This window comes from Gossypium hirsutum, chromosome D02, assembly GCF_007990345.1.
Source record: "Gossypium hirsutum isolate 1008001.06 chromosome D02, Gossypium_hirsutum_v2.1, whole genome shotgun sequence".
NCBI classification, from domain to species: domain Eukaryota; kingdom Viridiplantae; phylum Streptophyta; class Magnoliopsida; order Malvales; family Malvaceae; genus Gossypium; species Gossypium hirsutum.
The window spans coordinates 68921585-68947672 of NC_053438.1; the positions used below are offsets into that span (position 1 = coordinate 68921585).

Here is a 26088-nt window from a genome sequence, read left to right on the forward strand (position 1 = left end):
TAATATATTTAGGTATGCGCTTTGGTTAAAGTATTTTTAAAATATATTAAAAATTCTATCACATGTGCATGTGTCTGAAAATCACGGATTTAGAATATAAATTTATGTTTAAAAATAATATATAATAAATAATGAAATGTATGATTTAAAACTACTTAATCATAATAACATATGTAATATGTATGATATAAAATAAAAAAATAGATTAAATTATGTGTAAAATAAAATTTAAACACATAAATAAATTAGATAAACAATACTAAATGCACTATAATTATTTATCATGGTTTTGTTAACAATTGCGGGTTAGTGTCTGGTTGACTTATAACACCAACTTCATTAACAATATTAGTAATACTAGAAATCATATCACACGCGTATATGCGTGGAAACCACAAATATAGAACACAAATGCACGTGTAAAAATAATATACAATAAATACTGAAAAATATGACTTGAAACTAATTAATAATAATACATAAAATATATACGATATTAAAATTTTAAAAAATAGATTAAATTATTTATTATGTTGTTGTCATTAATTTCGAGTTAACTTGTGATACAAATTCTATTAAATATATTATTAATATATATAAATTATGGAAGTAGTAAAATATACATAATAAAATTAAAATATGTAAAAATATTAAAATAAAATTATTATTAAGTAGTAAATTAAAGAATTGACGTGATTTGAAGTTTGATATTATGTATATTATTATTTTAAAAAATAAAATAAAATACTCTCGATTCTAATTATGGAAAGGCAGTTGGAGCCAATTGAAGATGACACTATTTTAATCAAATTAATGCCGTATCACATTCACAGAGTGGCACTCAGTTGTCCGGGGTCACGTGACTTGTTAAGATTAAGTAACCCCGATACGCCGACGTACTGAAGGAGGAACATAGCGTAGATAAAAACACGCTGAGAAAAGAAAAGAAACTAAAAGATAAAAAAAGGAAAGGCTGCGAACGAGCGAGAGGCGCGAAGACTGAGGAGAGAAACAAAATTTTCATTCAATCATTCTTAAATCTGTTAAAAAGACATAACGGAACCAAAAAAATAAAAATAAAAAAAAGCAGAGAAAAAAAAAGAAAAAAATAAGGAGGCAATGGCAGCAACGGCCGCAAATACGAAAACGATAACGCTATTGGCGTTAGGAGGGAGCTTCTTGATTCAGAAATGACAATCCGAAACGTTAACATTTGTGTTTTTTTGGTAAAACATTTTGCTATTATTTTAAGTGACGAAATCTGATTGGATTCTAAGAATTTTGGTGGATCGAAAATGGATCCGATGATCGAACTGTGCGACATTATAGCGAGACGTCCGGAGCAATTTAGAGACAAACTAGCTTGGATTTGCGGTAGGTGCCCGCAGCCGGAGACGTTACAGAACGACTCGCCGAGGGCATCAAGGTCGCAACTCCATGCGGTGATTGGCGTCGCGCGATTTCTTTCTAAATGTCCCCATTCGAGGGATGACCGACCTATATCGGTGACGCTAGAGTTTATTCGGGCCATTCCGTCATCGTTCCATCGTTCCTTTTGGCCGCAGTCTTACAACAACGATGCAATTTCTTCATTCTTCGTTGATTTCTTGAAATACATTTCTGAAACCGCTAATGCATCTCCCGATCTGGCTTCCGAGATCGCCGAGTATTTCGGGGAGGTAGTTACTACCTCCGTCAGTAACCAGGAAGGAAACGGAAACGATACGGCAATTTCTAGGGCTTTCCTGCTGGCTTTGTCAAATAACTTCCCGCCAGTTTTACAGTCTGATGCTGATCAATTGATAGATCACCTTTTCGATCAATTATCTACGTTACTTACGGCGTCACAGGGGGAGATTCCAGGAACCTTGGATACTAAGGCTGCAGCCAATGGAAGTAGTGTTTATTGGAATAGTTATGCTGATCACATGAATTTCAGTATTGATGGAGGTGGGACTATGTTTGCGCAACAAGTTGCTTCATTCGAGGACGAGTCCATGGAGAGCTTGGAGAAGCAAGAAGTTGCTTTTAAATTGATTGCTCATACTTTGGAAAAGGTGAGCATTGATCAAAAGCATTTGGAGCAAGTGAGATTAATTGCAAAGAAGCAGCTTCAATCTATGTCTGCATTCCTAAAGGTAAATGCCAACGGAAGCCTTGTGCTGTTCTATTTATTTCCGTTAAATTAAGGCACCTAAGTAATGCATTTTATTGGTAAAGTATGAAGAAATGGGTAACTTGTACTCGTTTTGTAGAATAAGTTAGCATTTGAACCTTGTAGAAGCAATGTATATTGAAAAACGAGATGGTCACAACTTTGACTTGGTATGCAGATTAGGAAGCGTGACTGGAATGAAAAAGGACAACCTTTAAAAGCCAGAATTAATGCAAAACTATCAGCTTTTCAAGCTGCTGCTAGGATGCAAATTAAAAGTCTTGTCTGTCTTGATGTGGACGCAAAGACCTCTAAGAAATTGGTGCTTGAGACTCTTGCATTGTTGATAGATGCTGCTGAAGCTTGTCTGCTCTCTGTATGGAGAAAGTTGAGAGCTTGCGAGGAGCTATTCATTTCCTTGCTTTCTGGAATTGCACAAGTTGCTGTCTCTAGGGGAGGGCAGCCGCTGCGTGTTTTGCTCATACGTCTCAAACCCCTTGTGCTGGCTGCATGTATGCAGGTATGTTTTGTAGCTGGTTTTAGATTCTAAGTCTCGAAAATATACTTATAGATAGATTTTTTTCCCTTTTCTGTTTTTATTTTCGTAACAATGTGAATGTAACAGGCTGATACCTGGGGCAGCAGCCAAGGAGTCATGTTTGACGGTGTTCTGAAGACATGTTGTGAGATTATTGAAACTGGCTGGGCCAAAGACCGAGCTCCAATAGATACATTTATCATGGGATTAGCTACAAGCATTCGTGAGAGAAATGATTATGGGGAGCAGGTCGGTGGTATAATATTAACCATTGAATGATTAAGTCAAACAGAGAACTGCATGTGCTTGTGTGTGGGCCTAATGCACTGAACAGAGTTATACATGCAACATTTATACAAACATACCTTCTCTTGATATGTGGTTTATAGTCTTTGTTCTCAATTTAGTTTAAAAGTCTATTCTTTTTCTTTTCTTTTCATATCTTTTTGCCAGAGCCTTCCGCATTTGCATGTATAGAGGTTGCTTTTTACTTTTGTTTAATATGGATCAGTAATGTTATCTGTCGCCTATTATATCTTAGTAGGCTATTTGCCTGTTTAGGTGGTAGGTATGTATGTTTCCTTTATTTATGCTTATACTTAACAAATAGCTATTGCCCCGTTTAAGTTTACTTCTTCGCTATGTTTACATGGTCATGCAAATTTCAGGATGATAAAGAGAAGCAGGAAGTTCCAGCATTACAGCTTAATGTAATACGTTTGTTGGCTGATCTAAATGTTGCTATCAGCAAGCCTGAAGTGGTGGACATGATACTTCCTCTTTTTATTGAAAGCTTAGAAGAGGGTGATGCTATAACTCCAAGCTTATTGCGACTTCGAGTATGTATTTTGTAATTATAAATTTAAAAGTTTCTTTTTCTGCTATTTAGGTACACAAGTAACTGAAAGATTTGACTAATACTCTTTCTTGTTTAGATCACACGGCATGGTTTCTCAACTTTGACATGTACTCAATTTACTGCAGCTTCTTGATGCTGTATCTCGCATGGCAAGTTTAGGTTTCGAGAAGTCATATCGGGAAACAGTTGTTCTGATGACGAGAAGTTACTTGAGTAAACTTTCGAGTGGAGGGTCTAGAGAAAACAAAACTTCGGAGTCAGAGGCCACCACAGAACGTTTTGAGGTGTGCATTATTTGTGAGATAGAAGTAACAATTTAGCTGTCTGGTAGTTTTTCTTATTGGTTTGGTGCTCACTGGTTCAATCACATTCTAGACTCTTCCTGCGGGATTTCTTTTGATTGCCACTGGTCTTAAGAATGCTAAGTTGCGCTCAGACTATCGGCATCGCTTGTTATCTTTGTGCTCTGATGTAGGCTTGGCAGCTGAAGCAAAAAGTGGCAGGTAAATATTTTCTGATTAGCAATATATTTGTCTTTCCTTATAATTTATGTATTTTGCTGTCTCTCTGTTTTATGGCTTGCTTTCTGCAAACTTCTTTTTTTGCTATCCTCATAATACATGTTCCAAATATTTTATTTTCAGTATCTCAAATCTTGCAGGAGTGGAGCTGATTTTCTGGGGCCCCTACTTCCTGCTGTTGCTGAAGTATGTTCTGATTTTGATCCTGCAGTAGATCTGGAACCTTCTCTGCTGAAGTTATTTCGCAACTTGTGGTTCTATGTTGCTCTTTTTGGGCTGGCACCTCCTATTCAGAAGACTCAAAAATCAGATTCCTCAACATTGAGCAGTTCAGGAAGCATGAGTGCTATTGCACTTCAAGCAGTGGCAGGACCATATATGTGGAATGAACAATGGTCTTCTGCTGTCCAGCGTATTGCTCAGGGGACACCTCCCCTTGTAAGTTGATTTTCAAGAATTCTTCCATGAGCACATTTCATTTTCTAAATCAGTTTCTTTTTGTGCTAATTATATTTATCAGACTGGTTTATGTTTAATTTCCTAATAAATCTGACATTAAGACATTGATTAAGTTGCAATTGTCAAGTGGAAATGTTATTGATCAGCTGGATGTGCAATCACTAGTTGAGATGGCTACATAATCTGCTGAATGTTGGGAGTTTTTACACATTTAAAAATTTTCTTGTTGGACTGACTGGGAAGCGCAATGCCTCTTCTAGGCTTTTGCAACTAATTCAGTTATATCCATATAAAATCTATGCTTCTAGTTTTATTTTGGAATATGGTTGCCCATTTTAATTTGTCTTTAGCTTGTGTTCACATCAACTCAGTTTTAGTTCTGATTCTTAACAAAAACCTGCTTTTTTTCCCACTACAGTTGACCTAGGTTTGTATGTTGTCTAAATGATTGTGAGGCTTTTCCAAAAGTCAAGTGCCATTTTCATTGACATTGTTTTTCTTTGCAGGTTGTGAGCTCTGTGAAATGGCTTGAAGATGAGCTGGAACTGAATGCCCTTCACAACCCTGGCAGTCGTCAAGGGAGCGGCAATGAAAAAGCTGCTGTAAGCCAAAGAACAGCTCTTTCTGCCGCATTAGGTGGGCGAGTTGATGTTGGTGCAATGAGCACAATTTCAGGTCTAGTGAACTTCTTGCACTTGATTGTGGATATACCTATTTTATCTCCATGTTCAATAATTTCTTGTGTGATAACATCTTGTTATTTGGTCTGTATCATTGTTTTATTATTCATTAAAGAAGAGGGGACGGGGGCATTGTTTTTTGTAGTAGGCTCATTTCATTGATGCCTTTTGGCTTTCTTTACAGGTGTAAAGGCAACCTATCTTCTTGCGGTGGCTTTCCTAGAGATAATACGTTTCATCAGTAATGGTGGCATCCTTAATGGTGACACTAGTGGTGGCACTAGTTTTACCGCTTCTAGAAGCGCCTTCAGTTGTGCCTTTGAATACTTGAAAACTCCAAATCTTATGCCTGCTGTTTCCCAGTGTTTGACAGCAATGGTGCACAGGGCATTTGAAACAGCAGTGTCATGGCTGGTATGTCTTCAATTTACTTGAAATGTTTGGGGCATTGTTTTATTCGTTTTTTTAATACAATCTTCATATAAGGAGATTTTAGGTGTTAATGCATCTTTTACTAATTTGGTGTTGTTAAAATTATAGTTAATTAATAATTGTACAATCAACTAGCTTCTGTTTTAATAAGAACAAATTGCTTAAGATGTTGGGTGGCCAATCTTGTGACTGTCTTGCTCTACAATTATACACTTACACTTCATTCTCATGGCTTACTTTCCTTTTCAGTAAGAAATAAGAAAAACGAGTTTTAGCGAAGAGTTATTGTAAATGGCACCAGAGTTAGACCTAAACGCTTAAGAAAATCAGTTATTTACTTATTTAGGATCTTTTCTTTCTTCAAAAGGAATGAATAAAGATAGAATTAGACCGATTCCCTAAATGTTTTTCTGGATATTTATCCACGTCCTGACTATTCATGAAATGTGAGAAGCAGATGAATAATCATCTACTTCTAGAAGAAATTGAAGAATTTCTTAGGAATCCTACAACCTATACAAGGATCTAGCTTCTTTTACACATTGTCCAGTCATAGTTTCCAATCGGCTTTAGAAGAATTCAACAATCACTTGGAATAAAAGATGTCACCCAAGTGAGTAAATTGGTTACCTGGATTTTTCTCAAATTATCTTCTTCATTTTTTTTTTCAAATTCTTCTAAATAATTACCATGTGTGTATAAATTTTTACATGTTTGAGCATTCATGTAGTGTTAGTGTTAGTGTTATTTTTCTTTTTACTTTTTTTTGTGCTGTCTTTTTTAGTCATTATTGTTGTCATTTTCGAATTTGCCACATAACAAAAGTTATCCCCTCAATTGTTGCCTTGTGTGGCTAGAAATTAGCATATTTTGTATTTATGTTAACCTTTTGTGTTGTAATCATATTCAGAAATTATATATAAAATCTGACAAGTGAGTCGTGTTATATAAATTTTGAAACATTAATGCATTCATATCTTGTTGGTATTATATTCTTTGTATTGTGTTTTAGTTATTTCTCTGTATTGTCTTGTGTTCATTTTTAAAAAAATTATAATTTTAGACATGTTCATGTATTTGTATCATGGATATGTTATTTTTTGTGAGTTGTTATTTTAGTTGTCCATCCATGTTGTGTTCTTGTGTGACACTTTTTGAATAACGCTCAATTTTGTGTCACATTTTGTTTTTAATTTATTGAATAAAAATTAATGTTACAATAATTAATGGTTAAAATTAAAATATTGAATAATAATATGAGATGAAGTATTTTTTTAAACAAATTTAGGCATTGAATAAAAAAATTATCATGATTAAATAATAATATAGAAATACCATGTTAAATGATGTTATGAGTTATGGATTAACTATTAAGGAACTAATTTTCATATCAATCTTTTCTTTGCATATAAATTAATTAAATTTGCGTATTTGTGTTGTTTTATATCTATAGCTTACACTAAAAGTTTCAATAAACCAAAGCAACAAGAGGATTCAAGCACTATTATAAATAAAATGTCCCGAAAATATGCACACCGGAATGCACATGATTTGGTTTTAGGAAAGTTACCTTCATCCTAGATTTGGTTTTCTACATTAATTTGATTTTAATATATTTACACCCAAAGTTGAGAGGATTCCATATTTTCTTTTCTTAATCACTTTAAATATTTCATGTACTCCTAAAACAGATTGTTGAAAAGTGTACAATATGTGTTGTTCCTTCAGGTTTGCTCGTCCCTTATAGTGCTGTCTTTTGGATATGCTTGATCATCTGTAGCTTTATCTTATTATCTTATCCCATAAGCATTCTCTTGCTTTTCTTGTGAGTTTTCAAGTGAGTGCAATTTCTCGACAAAGTACGGTAAATTTGGTGTCATTTAAGTAATTTATAATTCCTACCAATTAAGTTAAATTCTCTTGGACGACCTTCCTGAAATGGGACAAGTGCGTAACCCTCTTTTCTACCAGTGTAATACTGGTTACTGTCCTGCTCTTTTATCTCTTCCTTGTAACACTGTGTGTATTTGTACCATGTGATCCTGCTAATTGAACCTCATGAGTTTCTTGACATGTGTTCAGGAAGACCGAATAACTAAAACAGGCGATGAAGCTGTGATTAGAGAATCAACCCTTTCCGCACATGCATGTTTTCTAATAAATAGTATGTCGCAGAGGGAAGAACACATTCGGGATATAGCTGTGAAACTATTGGTTCAGCTTAGAGAAAAATTTCCTCAGGTAAAGCTATATATTGATGATATCCTTCTCATCTAATGGTTATTCTACATTTTATTTTCCCAGTTTGCTCCATAATCTGAATCGCATATTTGAGACAAATGGAATTGAATATGTGCAGGTTTTGTGGAATTCATCTTGCTTGGATTCCTTGCTTTTTTTTGTTGAAAATGAGACAACTTCTGTTGTCAATGATCCTGCTTGGGAAGCAGCTGTCCGTTCTTTATACCAAAAAAATGTTCGGGAATGGACTGTTGAATCACTCTCATATGCTCCATGTACTACCCAGGGTTTACTCCAGGTTGCTGAATGAATGACTGTATATGTTATTGTTACTCTTTTGCTTATTGTTCTCGTTCCTTTAGTATGGAATCCTTCATGGCTAATGTATATTTTTCCTTATGCACTGAGTTTTGAATATTCTGTCATTTACTACTAGAATGCGTTGTGTAGGCTCTTTTCTTTTCATTAAAATTTAGTTTGTCTTAAATTTCATATATGGACACACCTACTGGGGTGATGGCCAATAAATTTCAATTATCAACTTTTTTTTTTCATTTTCTGGTTTCAAGGCTGTTCTTTTGGTTTCCCCCATTCTTAAATTGACTTGGATTTGTTCTGTTTTTCCATGGTTCTTCTAATTAATTGTTTGTGGTTCCAAATATATCCCACAGGAAAAGCTTTGTAAAGCAAACACATGGCAGAAGGCACAGCATACAACTGATGTGGTGTCTTTATTATCTGAGATAAGGATTGGTACAGGAAAAAATGATTGTTGGACTGGAATACGGACTGCAAATATTCCTGCAGTCATGGCTTCTGCAGCTGCTGCATCAGGAGCGAATTTGAAGTTGTCAGAAGCCTTCATCTTAGAGGTGCTTAGTACTGGTATAGTCAGTGCAACAGTTAAAAGCAACTATGCCGGAGAAATTGCTGGCATGAGAAGGTTGTATAATAGCATGGGTGGATTTCAATCTGCTGCACCACAACAAGGTTTTGGTGGTGGCCTCCAAAGGCTGATCTCTGGAGCATTCTCTCAACCACAGCAGACTGAGGATGAGGCATTCAATGAGGTTTCAATTTCAAAGTTTGTGCGTCTCCTTCAACAATTTGTTAATTCTGCAGAAAAAGGTGGAGAACTGGATAAGTCACAGTTCCGTGAAACTTGTTGTCAGGCAACTGCATTGCTTCTGTCAAATCTGGTAGAACTATCAGTATTTCATATGTATATTTTTTTTATTTTTTTTCTGCAGAAAAGTATTTAGAGACCCATTTCACTCTGACCCTTTGAAAATGGTTCATGTCCAGGGTTCTGATAGAAAATCAAATGTGAAGGGCTTCTCACAACTTCTACGTCTTCTCTGCTGGTGTCCAGCTTATATTGCTACCCCTGATGCTATGGAAACTGGTGTTTTCATCTGGACTTGGCTGGTTTCTGCTGCTCCGCAGTGGGGTTCTCTTGTCCTTGCTGAACTTGTTGATGCATGGTTATGGACAATTGAGACAAAACGAGGTCTCTTTGCATCTGATTGGAAATACTCTGGACCTACTGCAAAATTAAGGCCCCACTTGTTCGCTGGGGAACCAGAGGAACTGCCTGATATCAATCCTGTTGACCAAATAATTGCTCATAGATTGTGGCTGGGTTTTTTTATTGATCGCTTTGAGGTAATTGATAATTTTGTATCCTCTCTTTCAGACAACTCTATTCCATGTCCTGATGTTTGTGCTGTTTGTTTATCATTGAACAGCATGTGAACATACATGGCATATTATGTGTGTATGTGTATGTGTGTATACATGTGTGCTTTTTCACCTTAAAATGTTTTTGCATTTGACATTTATTATCTTGTTTCCTACAGTGCCAATATCTCTTTGTTTATGCACATTCTGGCATGTGATGCTACTCCTTTTTCTATGGCTACATCTCTTTTTCTTGTTTGAGTTGTATAGGTAGTTCGTCAGAATAGTGTTGAGCAACTTTTGCTCATTGGTCGGATGTTACAAGGAACGACCAAACTTCCCTGGAGCTTTTCACGTCACCCAGCAGCAGCCGGCACCTTTTTCACCTTCATGCTTCTCGGTCTTAAGTTCTGCTCATGCCAATCCCAAGGGAATTTGCAGAATTTTAGAAGTGGGATTCAGCTGTTAGAAGATAGAATATACCGGTAACTGTCCTTGACTTTCTTTCTTTCACTTTCGATCTGCATCCTTCTAGTTCCTTTTATTTGATTTTTCTTTTTGGATTATTGACTTTTATTTCTTGGTTCTGGAGATTCTCATTCACTTTCAACCTAAACCTTTTTAGTTCTTTTTCTTTTGATTCATTCTGGGAAAGTCAATGACTTGCATGTCCTGGTTTCCAAAATCTCAACACTTTAGTTCAGCAAACTATTCTTAAAATTGGTTTTTGCCCCTTAGTAAAAAACTTGAGATTAATTTTTTCAGTTTTTACTTTCAACCTAAACCTTTTTAGTTCTTTTTCTTTTGATTCATTCTGGGGAAGTCAATGACTTGCATGTCCTGGTTTCCAGAATCTCAACACTTCAGTTCAGCAAATTATTCTTAAAATTGTTTTTTGCCCCTTAGTAAAAAATTTAAGATTTATCGTTTCAGTTTTTGATTAGATGCAAACATAACTTACCCTTGTTTTTTCTTTTCAAAAATTGTGTGCCATTGAACATGTTATAGGGGCTCTTAGGATGAATACTATACATGAATTATGGCAGTTTTGATAGCCCAAAATGTTGATAAAAGGTTGGTGTTTTAAAGGCAACTGTTCTCATTTTCCAAATCGGGCTATTGTTTGGCAACTACTGAGACCCATTTTATTTAGCCTTCACCTTTAAGAAGTCTTTGTGCCAAATGATGGTGGAGTTCAAACGCGTGGTCCATGTTTACATATGTTTTCCAAGATATTTATACCAATTTACATAGCTTCCATGTCTTAACATTTAGAAATGCTTATGATTTCCATTTGTGAGAAGCTGCCAAGGTGCAATAAATATCAAGAATTTGGAAAGAAATGCAATTGAAGATAGAGTTTGGGTTCTAAAAATCTTAGGTTTCTTTCATCTCCAAAACGATCAAGGACTTTGGGCGTTTGATATGTAGGGGTGAGAGAATGATTAAGGACGACTCAACAACCAAGGTTCGGCGTAGTGGTTGTAACCCATTCTTAGGAGGTAAGGTCCTTAAGGTTCGAAACCTCCTTCCCCTTTAGGTTTTCCTCATATGTAACAAGAGATACTAAGTTAATAAGAAAAGCTAAAAAGAGAAAACTAAAGGCTAAGAAGAGAAACCTCTTTCATATATTACTAATGAGTAAAGAATTGTACACATTTACCTCTTTCGTATATTACTAATGAGTGAAGAATTGTACATATTTATAGTCTACGACTAAGCTAATTAAGGAAACAAAATATTTACTTAATCAATAATTAATAAAATATCCTACGAAATAAATCAGATTGATTTTTCGATCAAAAGCACTATGTGAAATCTTCGGTTTTTCCTCTTTCTCTATCCCTATCCCATAGGTACAGCATTTGAATCAATAGAGAACCTTTTCCTCCTATATGAATCAATATTATTACATTCCAATTCCTTACTGATACCAAATATAATCACTGGTTACAAGGCAAAAATCAGTGAATTAAATTCCTATAAATCAATGAATTTAATCCTTATGTTCAAGGGATCTATTTTCAACACTCCCCCTCAAGCTGGATGAAAGATGTCTTCCATAGGTAGCTTGCTAATTAGGCCATCAAAACTGCTTCTTATGAAGTCCCTTTGTCAGTATATCAACATCTTGACTGGTGGTAGGAATGTGTGGCATTCAAATTTGTCCTTTTGAGTTTTTCCTTGATAAAATGCATGTCCACTTGTGCATATTCTGTTCTCTCGTTTAAAACTCGATTGCATGTGATAGAGGTGCTGCTTTGTTGTCACAATAAACCTTCATGGGTGAAGAATCTAACAACTCTAAACCTTTTAATAGTCTTTTAATCCACATTACCTCACAAGTTCCACGAGCAAGGGATCTAAATTCAGCCTCTTCACAGCTCCTTGCTACTACACTTTGTTTTTTGCTACACAACTAGATTTCCTCCAACAAAGGTGCAGTAGCCAGAAGTTGTCCTCCTATCAGTTGTACTTCCATCCCAATCAAAATCTGTTTGAACCTTAATTTGCAGATGTTCACGCCTTTTACGTAACAGTCCCTTTGCAGGAGTCCCCTTTAGATATCTTTAGATTTAATATCCAACGTCAAAGTGTTCTTTTCCTAGTGAGTACATGAACTGACTTACTAAGTTCACAGCAAACTCTATGTTTGAGTATGTATAGGATAAGTACATCAATCTACCAACAAGCCTTTGATAGTCTTCCCTATTTACCATATCTTCTTTTTTGTTTGGCTATAGTTTTAAGTTGTGTTCAATAGGTGTCTCAGCTGCCTTGCAACCAAGCATACTTGTTCCACTAAGTCAAGTGTATACTTGAATTGATTAACAAATATACCTTCCTTAGACCTAGCGAACTCCATCCTAAGAAAATATTTCACCTTCCTCGAGCCTTCTATTTCAAATTGGCTGCAAGTTTTTTCTTCAGATTTTCCAACTCTGCACTGTCATTATCTGTCAAAATTATATCATCCACATAAACAATCAAAATAGCAACACCATTTTTCCCTCAAGGTTTGGTTAATCTAACATTGGAGCAGTAGACGGATCTTTATTAACTTTATGAATATTTTTCCTAGCATAAGCCAAAAACTCATACGGATTTTGAGTCTATTGTAATAGTTCTTATGTTTGCATCTTGTTTATGCTTGTCAATAATAGACTTAGATTTCCTCCGTTTACAACATCTTGAGCAAGTTTTCCCTAAGTTTTTCTAGCATCATGGAGTCGTAGATTATATTCGATAAAGGATTCGAAGAATTTGAAATGCTACAAAAATCATTTTTGAGTGAATATAGATTTTTCTAGTTTGAGGGTTATAATACTTATATCCCTTCGTATTTGGAGCATAACCTATAATGACGCATTTTTTAGCTCTGTGATCAAGTTTTGAGTGAATCTTGGTGGGTAAGTGGACAAAAACAATGCAACCAAAACTTTGATCGGTAAATCCAAATGGATCCTACATTCCGGAAAAAAGGTTTAAAACACTTCAAAGGCGTGATGTATTTTAAAATTCGAGTGGACATCCTATTAATCAAATATGATGCAGTTAAAACAGTCTTTTCCCACTTAGGAATATGCATAGATAACATAGTAGTGCAAGCAACCTCAAGCAAATGTTTATTCTTTCTTTCAGCAATTTCATTCTATTTTGGAGTGTCACGACAAGTAGACTAATGTTGAATCCTCCCTTTTTTTTTTGTTTTTTAAACTCCCAAAATGTCATTAGAATATTCAATTTCGTTATCAGACTGTAAGATGCCGATTTCTATTTAAATCTGATTTCCAATAATGTTATAAATCTCTTTAAACAATTTTCCCACTTCAGACTTCTCAATCATCAAATCAACCTAGTATGACCATGTATAATCATCGATGAATGTCACAAACCATTTTTTCCTAAACAAAGTTGTAATTTTTGAAGGTACATCACTATGGAAGAGATAAAATAGTTAGAAGGAAGATAGGGTTTTGAAACATAAGTAGAGCAGTGACTCTTAGATAAATAATAGCTTTTACAAAAAAAGAAAAAAAGAAAAAAGAGCAATCCTTAAAATAAAGTGGGAAATAAATGTTTAAGATAATGAAAATAAGGATGGCCTAATGTATAATGCCAAAGCATAACTTGTTCATAAGTAATGTTTTAACTAATATTGCTTAAGCCTTGAGCCTTTTTATTACCGGAAATTCTCTCATCAAAATAATAATGACCATCTCTCATCCTAGCTGCTAACCATCTTCCTTGAGTTTGGTCCTAAAATTCACAATGAGATTCAAAGAAAACAATACAATTAGTGAGAGTCTTCGGATAGTTTGCTAACAAATAAGAGATTGCGAGCAAGTTTAGAAACATGAAGCACAAACGTAAGGCCTATGTTTTCTGTGAGTTTAATTAAGCCTTTCCTTGCAATAGGTGAGAAACTACCATCTGCACTTCGAATTTTTTTCATTGCCAGGACAAGGAGAATATGTCATGAATAAGTGTGAAATACTAATCATGTGGTTGATAGCTCCTAAATCTATGATCCATGGAGAAGGATGAGAATTTGAACAATAAGATAGAGGATTTGAATTACTACATGTTTGAGCCAAGGAAACATTGTGAATGTTAGATGATGGATTGAAGTTTAGCAGTTTCAAGAGAAATTCAATTTGCTTCTTGTTAAAGGTGTTAACTGCATTTGCTAAGGAGCTTCCATGGTTGCTTCTATCCCTTGGTATGTTGCTCTTCCTGTTTGCTGGTTTTCCTTGAAGTTTCCAGCAAATTTCCGAGTATATGTGGTTCGTTGTAATAAACACACCATGCCTGGGATTTCTCATCAAATATTCGCTAGTTGTTTTGGAATGATCAGTGTGCAGCCTGATTACCAATTGGATTTGTATGATTCTTGGTATCCGCAACAAACATTTCAGTTGAACTTATTGTCTCTTTTCACCCCAACATAACATAATGTTTGGTTTACTGTCTCCATACTTCTAAAAAAAGAACTTCTCCAATGGGAGGAAGAGGTTTCTACCAAGTATCCTCCCCCTCACTTCATCAAATTCAACATTCAATCCAACCAAAAACTTGAAAATTCTACCTTTCCCTACAGTTTTATTATGAAGAGTATAGTCATATGAACTTTTCCAGTCATCATTATTAAATAAATCTAAATCTTGCAAAAGACCCTTAAGAGCATTAAAATACATTGTCACGCTACCTTCTCCACGCCAAACTTCTCCAATCTTTTGTTGTAGATTATACATTTGGAAATAGTTTCCAAGATCAAACTACATTTCAACTGCATTATCACAGAAGTCCTTTGCAGTAGAAAAACACATGTAATTTGCACTTATTTTTTCATCCATTGCGTTCACCAACCAAGTCATGATCATGGAATTTGCATCACAAATAGCACATGCTGGATCTGTCTTCTCGGGGGTTGGAGTCTTACTGTCAAGTAGCCCCTCTTCATTCTTTCCCAAGGTACATCTGGACATATTAAGACCAACTTAGGAAATTTCCCCCATTGAGGCGAATGATGGTGCTGTGGACTGAATGAGATTTCATGTGAGACAGTCGAATAGGGTTGGCTTTGGTAGCTCCAATGGAACTGAAATTCAAGGATAAAGGCTGAAACAAAGAAACAAACAATTCAACAATGAATGCTGAAACGAAGGAAAAAAATAAATCAGTGATGAAAGCTGAAACAAAGAATGCTGGATATGGGTTCTGATACCATATAAGGAAAGCTGAAAAGAGAAACCTCTTTCGTATCTTACTGATAAGTGTGCATACTTATAGTCTACAATCGAGGCTAATTATGGAAGCAAAATATTTCCATAATCAATAATTAATATAATGTCCTAGAATCTGCCCTAAATCTAATCTCTGATTACAAGGAAAAACTCAGTGACTTAAATTCTTGTAAATCAATGAATTAAACAATATATATTCACATATACAATGATACTGTTTTTACTGAACATGTTTGGCGTCGCTGCAGTAACATGCATTCTATTTACGTTCGTGTTCCAATATTCAGTTAAGCTTACTCGCACACTTTTGCAGTTCTATTTAAAGTTGTTTTTGGTTCATGTAGGGCCTGTTTGGGCTGGTTTGCCTTTGAACCTCAGTTCTATGACATGAACAATATGAATTTTGCTCAGAGTGAGGCTCAATCTGTTCAGTATTTTTGTAATGAGATGGTATCTCAAACTGACTCCAAGGTCCAAGCACCTGAGAAAGGGGACACTGTGGTTCATGCTGTAAGATGGTCATCATTTAGTTTTCAGATGTTTCAACCTTGATTAAGATATTCTGTTTCTGGATTGTTCTGGTTAGTCCTAAAGTTAAATTTTGCAGAATGAGGAATATCACCCAGTCTGGGGCCAGATGGATAATTATGCTGCGGGAAGAGAAAAGCGAAAGCAGCTTCTTCTAATGCTGTGTCAGAATGAATGTGATAGGCTTGAAGTTTGGGCACATCCTGTTTCAAAGTATTTTCAGCAGAATATATTTGTTGATATTTGATGTGACTTTATTCTTTGGGATCCTTTTGTTGCATGAGTGTCTTCATTGTTTTAATAAAATTTTGTTGCTTGTATTTATATTTATATTCAGGGAACCCATGCCTGTTCGGCCCAAACTCACCCCAGAGAAATGGATTGAACATGCCAGGATTGCTTTCTCAGTGGATCCTCGGATTGCTTTTGCCTTGGCCTCAAGGTTTCCAACAAACGTGTCTCTAAAGACTGAAATAACCCAGCTAGTCCAGGTATGCTTTGCTTGCATGGAGTTGTTGGAATTGGAATGGAAAGAATTTGAAACTTCTGTGTTGCTATTTATGATGCAAGTAGTAAGGAGATGGTCTTCATTCAGATTGTACGTTGTCATTGTGGATTTTATGCTGAGCATTCCAGAAACATTCATTGACTTGTCCTTTCCTCTCTTTTGCTTCCATTGTTATATTCTTTTACCATCATGGCATGATCTTACTTGATTTGTTTTCATTTCTCATACAGTCAAATGTATTGGACATTCGTGAAATACCTGAGGCACTGCCGTATTTTGTCACCCCAAAGGCAGTTGATGAGAATTCAGCACTTTTGCAACAACTGCCTCACTGGGCTGCTTGTTCAATTACAGTAGCTCTTGAATTCCTTACTCCTCAATATAAGGGCCATCCACGTGTCATGGCTTATGTTCTAAGGGTTTTGGAGTCCTATCCTCCTGATCATGTAACCTTCTACATGCCACAACTTGTGCAATCTCTGCGATATGACGAAGGGGTGAGTGATCAATGATGATATGGACATGTATTTATATTGTGTTTTATTGATGAGGTGCAATGCTAGGATGTTAACCTGATAACAGGATGAGTCTTAGGTGTATTTGCTTGGTGGTTATGTTTTGATACAAGGTGCTCAGTAATACAAGTCAATTTGAGTTTGATATATACTTTCAACTAAAAGTTATTAATCAATACTGCCTCCATGACTGCAATTAAACATCATGTGGATACAACAGCATTGTGCATTTATCAAAATTCAGCATTTGGTCAGAAACTGATTTTGCTCGTTCTTCCCAGTCACCACCTAAATGACCTTAATCTGATTAGCCCAATTATCCTGTTGCTTACACTGTCTAGTACATTTTATTTTTCTTTTAACACTTCTTACTTTTGGCATTAATGATTGTTCTTTTTTGCAGAGGTTAGAAGGATATTTGCTTAGAGCAACTAAAAAAAGTGACATATTTGCACATATTCTAATATGGCATCTTCAGGTGTGAAAATTTTATAAATTTCCTCAATTAGATGGTATGCTTTGTCAATGAGCTTGTGATGAAACATATGACCATCTTCTCTTTTCATTACATCACTTTATTATCATATGAAACTACTGAGCCTGAATTTGTAACTGTAGGGTGAAGAACCTGAAGAAGGGCAAGAAGCCGAAGAAAAGGTTTGTCCATCTCAGTGTTCTCTTTTTCCTGAAAGCATGTTAGAACTTGCCTTAATGTTTGGAAGTAATACTGTACATTGGCTTGGAAAAGTGGCTGGGTTGTGGGCTAGAGGTGGGTTACTCGGGGTTGAATCACAACAGATCTGATGTTATAATTATCCTGTTCATATGATCTATAAGAAGAAAATAAGAAAGAAAATTAGAGAAAGGTATATAAAGAAATAATTAAAACTCTTATTTGCAAATATACCGGAAATTGACTAAAAAAATGCTTTGTCGCATGGAGGATTAAAAAAAAAGAAGTTTGCTTATTTGTTGATGACATATATATACAGAATGGTACAATTGAAATCTGGCTTTAGACCAAAAAGAAAAATGGTAATCCTCTAGAAATAACAAAAAGAAAAAGTCAGTGCTCCTCTTTTTCAAGTACCATTGATTAAGTCAAATTAACATCGGCTCCTAGAAATCCCCAATTTCCATTTATTTAAAACAAAAAAGGGTCATTGGCCTTGTTTGATTGTTGCTTTTGATTTTTTTGCTTTTTGGGTAAATATTAAAAAATGATTTAATTTATGCCAAAAGAAAAACATTCAATTGGGACATAAATTAAAGTAACTGTTTTTATAAAAAGTAAAATCATGCATTTTCTTCTTAAAATACACCCTTTAATTCTTAATTTTTATTTGCTTTTAAAATTCAAATATGTTTTACTTTTAACCTTATAGAGGCATAAATATAAATAAATAGTAGAAACAACAACAAAACGATACCTAAGTGAAGAAGTGGTGATTGTTTTACTCAGAGCAAGGTTAAATCCCCCATTCCCAATTTACTCTTTTCTTCTTTTTTAAGAAGAAGAAGAAAGAAAGAAAGAGCTAATTACTTAATGAAAATCATTTGTTAGAACTAGGTTTTCGTTGATCATGTTTAGTGAGAAGCCTTTAACTGGGTCAGTTTGGGAACCGATATAGTCCAATAAGACTTAAGGGTGAGCATTACCTGATCATGTTAAGAGTGTCTGGTGACTCATCTCAGATTAGGAAATGTTCTAATAGCTTTGAGTTTAATGTTGAAATTTTCATAAACAAAATGGTTCAGATACCATTAATTTGTTAGGAAAACTTGTAAAGTTCAATTTTTTTTATAGCCTTCCATTCTCTGGCCATTGACTTGTGTACATTCTCTCATTCCAGAATCTTGCGTTTCAAGCAATGCTACCAGCTGTTCGGCAACGTATTGTCGATGGTTTCTCACCTGCGGCCCAAGACGTGTTTGAAAGAGAATTTGACTTCTTCGACAAAGTTACATCCATTTCTGGCGTCCTATTTCCTATTCCAAAGGAGGAACGCCGGGCTGGCATCCGGAAGTATATCTTCTTAAATGGTTTTGCTTGTGTCATGTCTGTTTTTTATGTTGCAGTTAAAATTGGTGGTTACATGCTTGCTACTACTACAGGGAGTTGGAGAAAATTCAAGTGAATGGAAAAGACCTTTATTTGCCAACCGCTCCTAATAAGCTTGTTAGGGGTATTCGAGTTGATAGTGGAATACCGTTACAATCGGCTGCAAAAGTTCCTATCATGATCACATTCAATGTCATTGATCGAGATGGTGATGAGAATGACATAAAGCCCCAGGCTTGTATTTTCAAGGTAAACTTGTATCTGAGTTGGACACAAGTAGACAGAAAATTCTGGTTCAAATTGCCTTCTCAATTGTTTTCTTCTACCAATAAGTTTAAGCCCAAAAACCTCTTAGGTTCTGTGTCCACCCTTGTGGTGATGCTCTCTTACCATTTCTGTGGAGTGGGATACACTGTGAGCATCCTCCAGCACTGAAAGAGGGTTTCCTTGGTTTTCAGAAGCTGTGCTAGTTTTGCTTCTCTAAATTTATGTTCTGATTTTGCTGGATGACACAAACCCCAACTCTCTTTCTCTTATTGTTGAGTATCCAAACTAAAGCCAATTGGTAATAGAAGGAGGACTTAACTTGAATATAAGATCACAGGAAACCAATATTTAACAGATGTCGGACAACACCACTTAAAACTCCCCCTCATTTGTAGCTCACCAAAGGCAGCCTTGGCTGTGTTGGCAAAGGCTGAGGCCTTTGGAATTTTTAGTGCCTAGGTTCAAGTCCTACCTTGTGAAAATTATGAGAGTGCTAGTTACTTAGTTAAGTTATTCAATTCAGTGCTTGTAATGATTGATTCCGATTGGACTAAAAAAGAAAAAAAAGAAAAACAAGGGCTTACATGTGCGCAACTTCATAGGGTCACCAGCAGCACATTGTGTAAGGAATGAACAATAGAATACACCTGTTCTCTGATACTCTGTTAAGCATATAACCTCAAATAATTGCTAGGAGGTTGAGAGCATGACTTGTATATTACCAAAAGAAATTCTATACTTAGTAGATGTGATATAATAACACATAACCTTATTAAGATGGTGGTTGCATTTATGTACTTCTTTCCAGTTTGTTGGATTTTCAGTTCCTCTTATATATGGTCCCAGATTCCAAAATTGTACTTTGTTTAACTTTCTAGTTATTCTGGTCAAAATTTTAGAGTCCTGATTTCTTACATAAATAATGTTTTCATTTTCCTATATAATTGGCTTTCTATTCAAGGTTGGAGATGATTGTCGACAAGATGTTCTTGCTCTTCAAGTTATAGCTCAACTAAGAGACATATTTGGAGCAGTTGGACTTGATTTATATTTATTTCCGTATGGTGTTCTCCCAACTGGCCCAGGAAGAGGTATAATTGAGGTGAGTATATCTTCTATTCTGTTAAGCTTTTCCGCTCATTTTGCTTCAAGTTCTGGTTCTTTCATTAAATACATTAATACTGTAACACTATCTCAGGATTGCTTTCTCTTGTGATTATTTCGGAAATACCTAATTTAGAACAGCTAAACAAAATGATGAAAAGGAACTTTGAGGGAATATAATGCTCTCACAGCAGGGTGTGGTCTACACTACTACTATTTTCATTCTTGCATTTGTCTGTCTTTAAGAGTTTTACCATCACAACGGACAATGGTTTTTAAAAAAAGGTTGTGTAAATAAATGTTATTTGAACCAGACCGGATTGGACATTCGGACTGGGAACCGACCGGAGTATTAGTCTAGAAGGTGCTTTTGAACCAGTTAGACCGGGAACTGGTACGATCCGACTAAAAACCGGTTGAACTAACAGTTGAATTGGGAATGTTTTAATTTTTTTGAATTTTTTAATTGGACATGTAGGACTGGTCAGACTGGCGAACTGACCACCAGTCCGGTTTAAAAAATTTTGGTGTAAATAGAATATAGAGAGTACCATTTCTATTTTTATCTTGTGCCCCCAATAATGCGCACATGGACAAATGTGACAATATGATTCAATTTACTACTGAAGTCATTTGTGCATGTGCCATGTTGCTGGAAAAGAACTGGACAACTATTCCTAGGGTACTTTAATGAAGTCTTTACTTAATAAGTTCTCGTTTTTCTCCCTTGGCGTAGGTTGTGCCTAACACACGAAGCAGAAGCCAAATGGGTGAAACAACTGATGGTGGTCTGTATGAGATTTTTCAACAGGATTTTGGGCCCGTTGGCTCTCCTAGCTTTGAAGCTGCCCGCAGAAACTTTTTAGTTAGCAGTGCAGGTTATGCCGTAGCTAGTCTTCTTCTTCAACCGAAGGATCGACACAATGGCAACCTTCTCTTTGACAGGTATGGCTCTGCTATTTCCTTGACTTTAGAAATTGTATCTTCTGCTTGGTAGAACACTTAAGTATAAATAATTAATATTAAAAACATGATAACCAGATGATTGGTGGACCTAGTTACCTGAACACATAATCACAAATAAAAATATGAATCAGACCTGGTGTTTTCAGTTGATTTGCTTTTAGAAAACTTGAAAATGTGGATGCCAATTAGAAAGCTCTTAGGATTAGTCAAAAACTCGAATATGAGTGACTGGAATATATAAGCTTTTATTGGTCGTTAAAAGCTTTATTCGTGCTAGGATTTTTCAGATGAATAGGGAGCTGGACCCATTTATAAACTACAACAAATTTACAGGTCCTACACCTTAATAAGCCATCGACTTTATCTTGATTAGCAATAATACCAAAGATTAAATCTGGCCTATGTTGCTTGGAAATTTCATTTTTATTTAAGTATTTATGTCTAACACTCATGTCCGAAACATGGGAATGAGAATATGATCCCAAAGATCCTCCAAATATATGAAAAAAATCTTAGAAAACTCTGACCATACTCATCTCCAATATATACCTGTATCCAACACTTGTATCCGAGTCCGAGTAACATAGAATTTGACCTAAAAGAACCAAAAACTCAAACCAGTGTGATATGCATGTGAATACAGTGCGGGGAGGCTTGTTCACATAGATTTTGGTTTCATCTTCGAAATATCACCTGGTGGAAATATGCGGTTCGAGAGTGCACATTTCAAGTTGAGCCACGAGATGACTCAATTACTCGACCCATCTGGGGTTATGAAGAGTGAAACATGGGATAACTTTGTAAGGTAAATGACCTTCTTTGCATACGATCTTCTTTTATCCCCTTATTGTATCCTCATCAATGTAAATTTTGAGTTGTTTGTGAAAATGCTTGGCAGCTTGTGTATTAAAGGATACCTGGCTTCCCGTCGATATATGAACGGGATTATCAACACGGTGTTGCTGATGCTCGACAGCGGATTGCCGTGCTTCAGTAGGGGAGACCCCATTGGAAATCTTCGCAAGAGATTTCATCCCGAATTGTCTGAGCGTGAAGCAGCCAATTTCATGAAAAGTGTATGCGTAGATGCATACAATAAGTGGACCACTGCCGGCTATGATCTCATACAGTATCTGCAACAAGGCATTGAGAAGTAAATGGAAAAGGGAAAATCATCTTTTTGCATTTGCGTAAATATTTTTAATTTTCTAATTATTCTTTTTTTTTTTAATCTTCTATGGTTTCGATTTTTCTTGAGGAAATTCCCACCAAAATAATGATAGGAAATAATCATAACAGCAGGCATAATAACAGCCTCCCTCACGCACACATACGTTGTGATGTTGTTGATGAGGAGAAGATTGTAAATATAATAATTTTATTATAATAATAAGAATTGAGTTCTCTTTGTAACATGGTAGGGAATTTCCTTGTTAGGTAATTTTTTAAAAAAAATTACATCTTTGTAATTTTCGTTTTATCAAATGAATATTGCAATTTTGTACCGTCTATGTCTATACATATTTAATGTTTATACAAAGTCGTGAGATTCTAATAATTGAATTTCGCATTTATACAATATTTTCTAGCTAAAAGAATAAGCGGGATATTTTCTTATGAGTAAACTATAATTACTAGTAACGTACGTAGGTAAAATTACACATAAATGTCAATTTTAAAAATATATATGTGGGAAATAGGCTTCTTCTTCGGTTATTTAGGGAAATTTTAATTGGATAAATCAATACGTTGAAAAAGTGCGTTCAACAGAAAGCGATTTTTGCTAACGGGGCATTCTGTAAGGCGTGTTTTTACCAGAAAAACATGTCCTACATGACAAACTTCTGCTCTATAGGGTGTTATGTTAGTAGCTTGCACCATTTAGGGTTTTTAAAATCGAGCTATTTGATCAAATTTTAAAAAGAAAAACAACTATTGGATTGATATATTAAAAAATCGATAAAAAAATGATGATTTTTATTCTCGAGAATTCTAGGATAACTTTTCAGTAAAATGCTTCTAAAAGAAGCATTTTAAATTTATATTGTCTTTCCATATCAAATGGCAAAGTCTTTCTGTAAAATGGACGCTGGGAATCTCGGGCATAATTTTTCGGAAAAATCTTCTTGTTAGAATTCTTTTTAGCCATATTTGATATTTTCCAACATCTTGAAATATGTTTAATATTTGGTGGTAGAATTTTTTTATAAAATGGAGATGATATAGAAAGGCTTTTTAGAGTTAAATTTCGAGGAGAAAATTTACATGTTGAGAAGAAGAGTGTTGATATTAAAATTCTGAAATTATTTTATTCATTTACTCGAACAAAGTTCATAGTTGTTGCAATGTAAGTTGGAAACTTGATCCGAAAAACTTAGTTCAAGTAAGTAAATAATTATTTGTCGTTGTTACTTTGTTTATCAAATTTGGTTAAAAGTTTTTTATATTACATATTTATGTTGTAACAATATATCAAAATAATATTTTTATAAGAAAATAATAAATATTCATTTTTGTATAATATTAAGGTATTTTTTATAGTGTCTTAAAGAGGTTTTGTTTCTAAAAATGACTAAAATAATTAGAGTTGTTATTTATTACGACTGTTAAATTTGTGACACTAAAATCGGATCATTTTTGTATATGCCTAATCTATAGATTTAGCTTTTAGCAGGAGTGTCAAAGTCTCACTTCAAGCTAGAGGAGAATTTTGAGCTTGAAATATAGATACCTAATGTCATGAACCTGTAAGATATGATACATTTGAGCTAAATGGTAACGTGGATGTCTATAATCCGAGCCACTAAAGGCTCATGAGATGTTGGATGGTCGAGTCCAATTTAGACAGGTCTTGATTCCACCTCATTGATATTTGCCTCCTGAGAAATACGGGATGGATATCTATATTCTAATTTACAAACAAATGAAGATCGACATCCATATGAATCTCAAAGCTCGGAAGGTTGAATTGAAAACGAGACCAGACACACCCGACATCAATAACCTATAGAAGTGTGTAGACTTTATCCAAGCTTTCATGTTGGGTTTTGGCATTACAGATTCCATTGCTCGATTTGGGATTAGACAAACTATATGACGATTCATTCGAAATCAAGGATGCCAAGACACTTAAAAGAGACCACTTGTCTCGTGTTGTAGGAAGGCTATTAAATAAAGGTGGTAAAATAAAGTTTGCTATCGAAAACGCAACCAAAACCAAGATTGTCAGTGCTGACACCAAGATTGATATATTGGGATCTTTTGCCAACATCAAGACTATTGGAGATTCTCTTTGCAACCTCATTTTAGGTTCCCTTGTCGGTAAGGTTTACTCGAAACTTAGACTAAAAGGTTTCGATCTTTGTTTCATGTGAATAACATGTTTTGAGATTGTGTTCTTTTGAGTTATAGTTTTTAGTTATCAACCATAGCATACCTTTCCAAACAAAGATCATTTTAAAGGATCTGAGTTTTTTGGAATGAAATTTTTAATGGAGGCTTTGAATGAAATTTATAAAGAACTATAATACCTACCACCCTGGCCTAACACGTGGCAGATCCAGAAGATCCCACGTGGACAACAAAATTTAACCTTCACCTCTCTGTTCACTCGATTTGTCCTCAGATGATCCACCATCTGAATCTGATGAAGACCATCCACTAAACAGGGGAAGCACCTCCTTACACATATACTCGTTCACTATGGTCTAGCACTTTTCAATGTGAACACTCTCTTCAACAACCAATGAGACCTACATATGTTTAACAACCTCATACTGAATGAATAACATACTGGGCCTTATGGTCACGCCCTTCACGTACTCCATGATGGCTATCTCATTTACAATGGCTTGTCATGTCACGCTAACAGACAAGAGGATTTCTCTATAAATATCCTCCCAATTGATGAGAAAATAAATCTTTTGAGTCCTTAAACAATTCTTAAGCATTTATCTTCCTCAACCTTCTCCCCAGTTTTCTCCCTATCCTCTTGTTTTTTCCAGCTCCACCTCTTAAAGTGAACCAACCTCTTCAACATTGTCACATCCTATTATTCATCCTCCTCTTTGTTTGACATTGTATCAACAAGTAGTTAATACAATGAAATATATTACTTTCTTGGTACATGTTAGACTTATTAAATAGTAATTTAAATTCTTGAACATGATAAAAAATAGTTAATATATTATTTGCTCCCTGAATTTCGTTCAATATTTAATTTGATACTTGAGCTCAGCTTTAATATTAATTAACTTTCGTACTTGAGTTTTTTTCTTGTCCTAATTAAGGACTTAAGTTTGACTTTAATATTTAATTTGGTATTTGAGTTTTCTTTTGTCCCAATTAAGTATCTATTTTTTTTACTAGAGCATACATGTCAAGCATTCATTATATCATATGATGTCGTTTGGTTTAGATATCAAATTGAATATTGTAGCTGATAGGTATCAAATTGAATACTGGAACCAAAATTAGGTACAAGATGATACATTAAACCTAAAAAAAATTGGACAAAAAAAGAGTTGATTGCAACAAACATCCCTAAACTTCAAAGCATTCTAATATACAGCCCTAAACTATCAATGTTATATTAATTAGGTCTTCTTTTTACTAAAATCATTAATTTAACTATTAAATGATGCGTTAGATCTTATGTGACACAATTCAAAACAAAAAATTGTAAAAATAGATGCTTTGGAAATCTTAATTTTCAGGTTTTCAAAACTTTTATAAAACTTTTATCGTTTACTCTTCCTCTTTTTTTTCAGTTTACTTTGTTTTTAGTTTTTACTTTTAAAAGTTATGTAATAATATTTTGTTTATTT

General features: G+C 34.9%; 1 protein-coding gene and 1 pseudogene across 1 annotated transcript; both read left to right on the forward strand.

Annotated features, from left to right (window-relative positions):
- Positions 1-958: 958 nt before the first annotated feature.
- LOC107940998 (phosphatidylinositol 4-kinase alpha 1) lies at positions 959-22675 on the forward strand. The gene is made up of 26 exons (XM_041089158.1): positions 959-2138; positions 2334-2675; positions 2781-2942; positions 3362-3532; positions 3678-3836; positions 3928-4055; positions 4214-4511; positions 5039-5207; positions 5397-5626; positions 7727-7885; positions 8004-8183; positions 8557-9084; positions 9191-9550; positions 9836-10050; positions 15657-15822; positions 15920-16053; positions 16178-16331; positions 16579-16845; positions 17267-17341; positions 17482-17520; positions 18717-18889; positions 18979-19174; positions 20154-20294; positions 21033-21241; positions 21906-22067; positions 22161-22675. Exons 1-26 carry the CDS (start codon positions 1296-1298, stop codon positions 22417-22419), a joined length of 5919 nt encoding a protein of 1972 aa, XP_040945092.1. The 5' UTR covers positions 959-1295; the 3' UTR covers positions 22420-22675.
- On the forward strand, positions 22539-24636 carry LOC107887785 (RNA-binding protein pno1-like; annotated as a pseudogene).
- The last annotated feature ends 1452 nt before the right edge of the window (positions 24637-26088 follow it).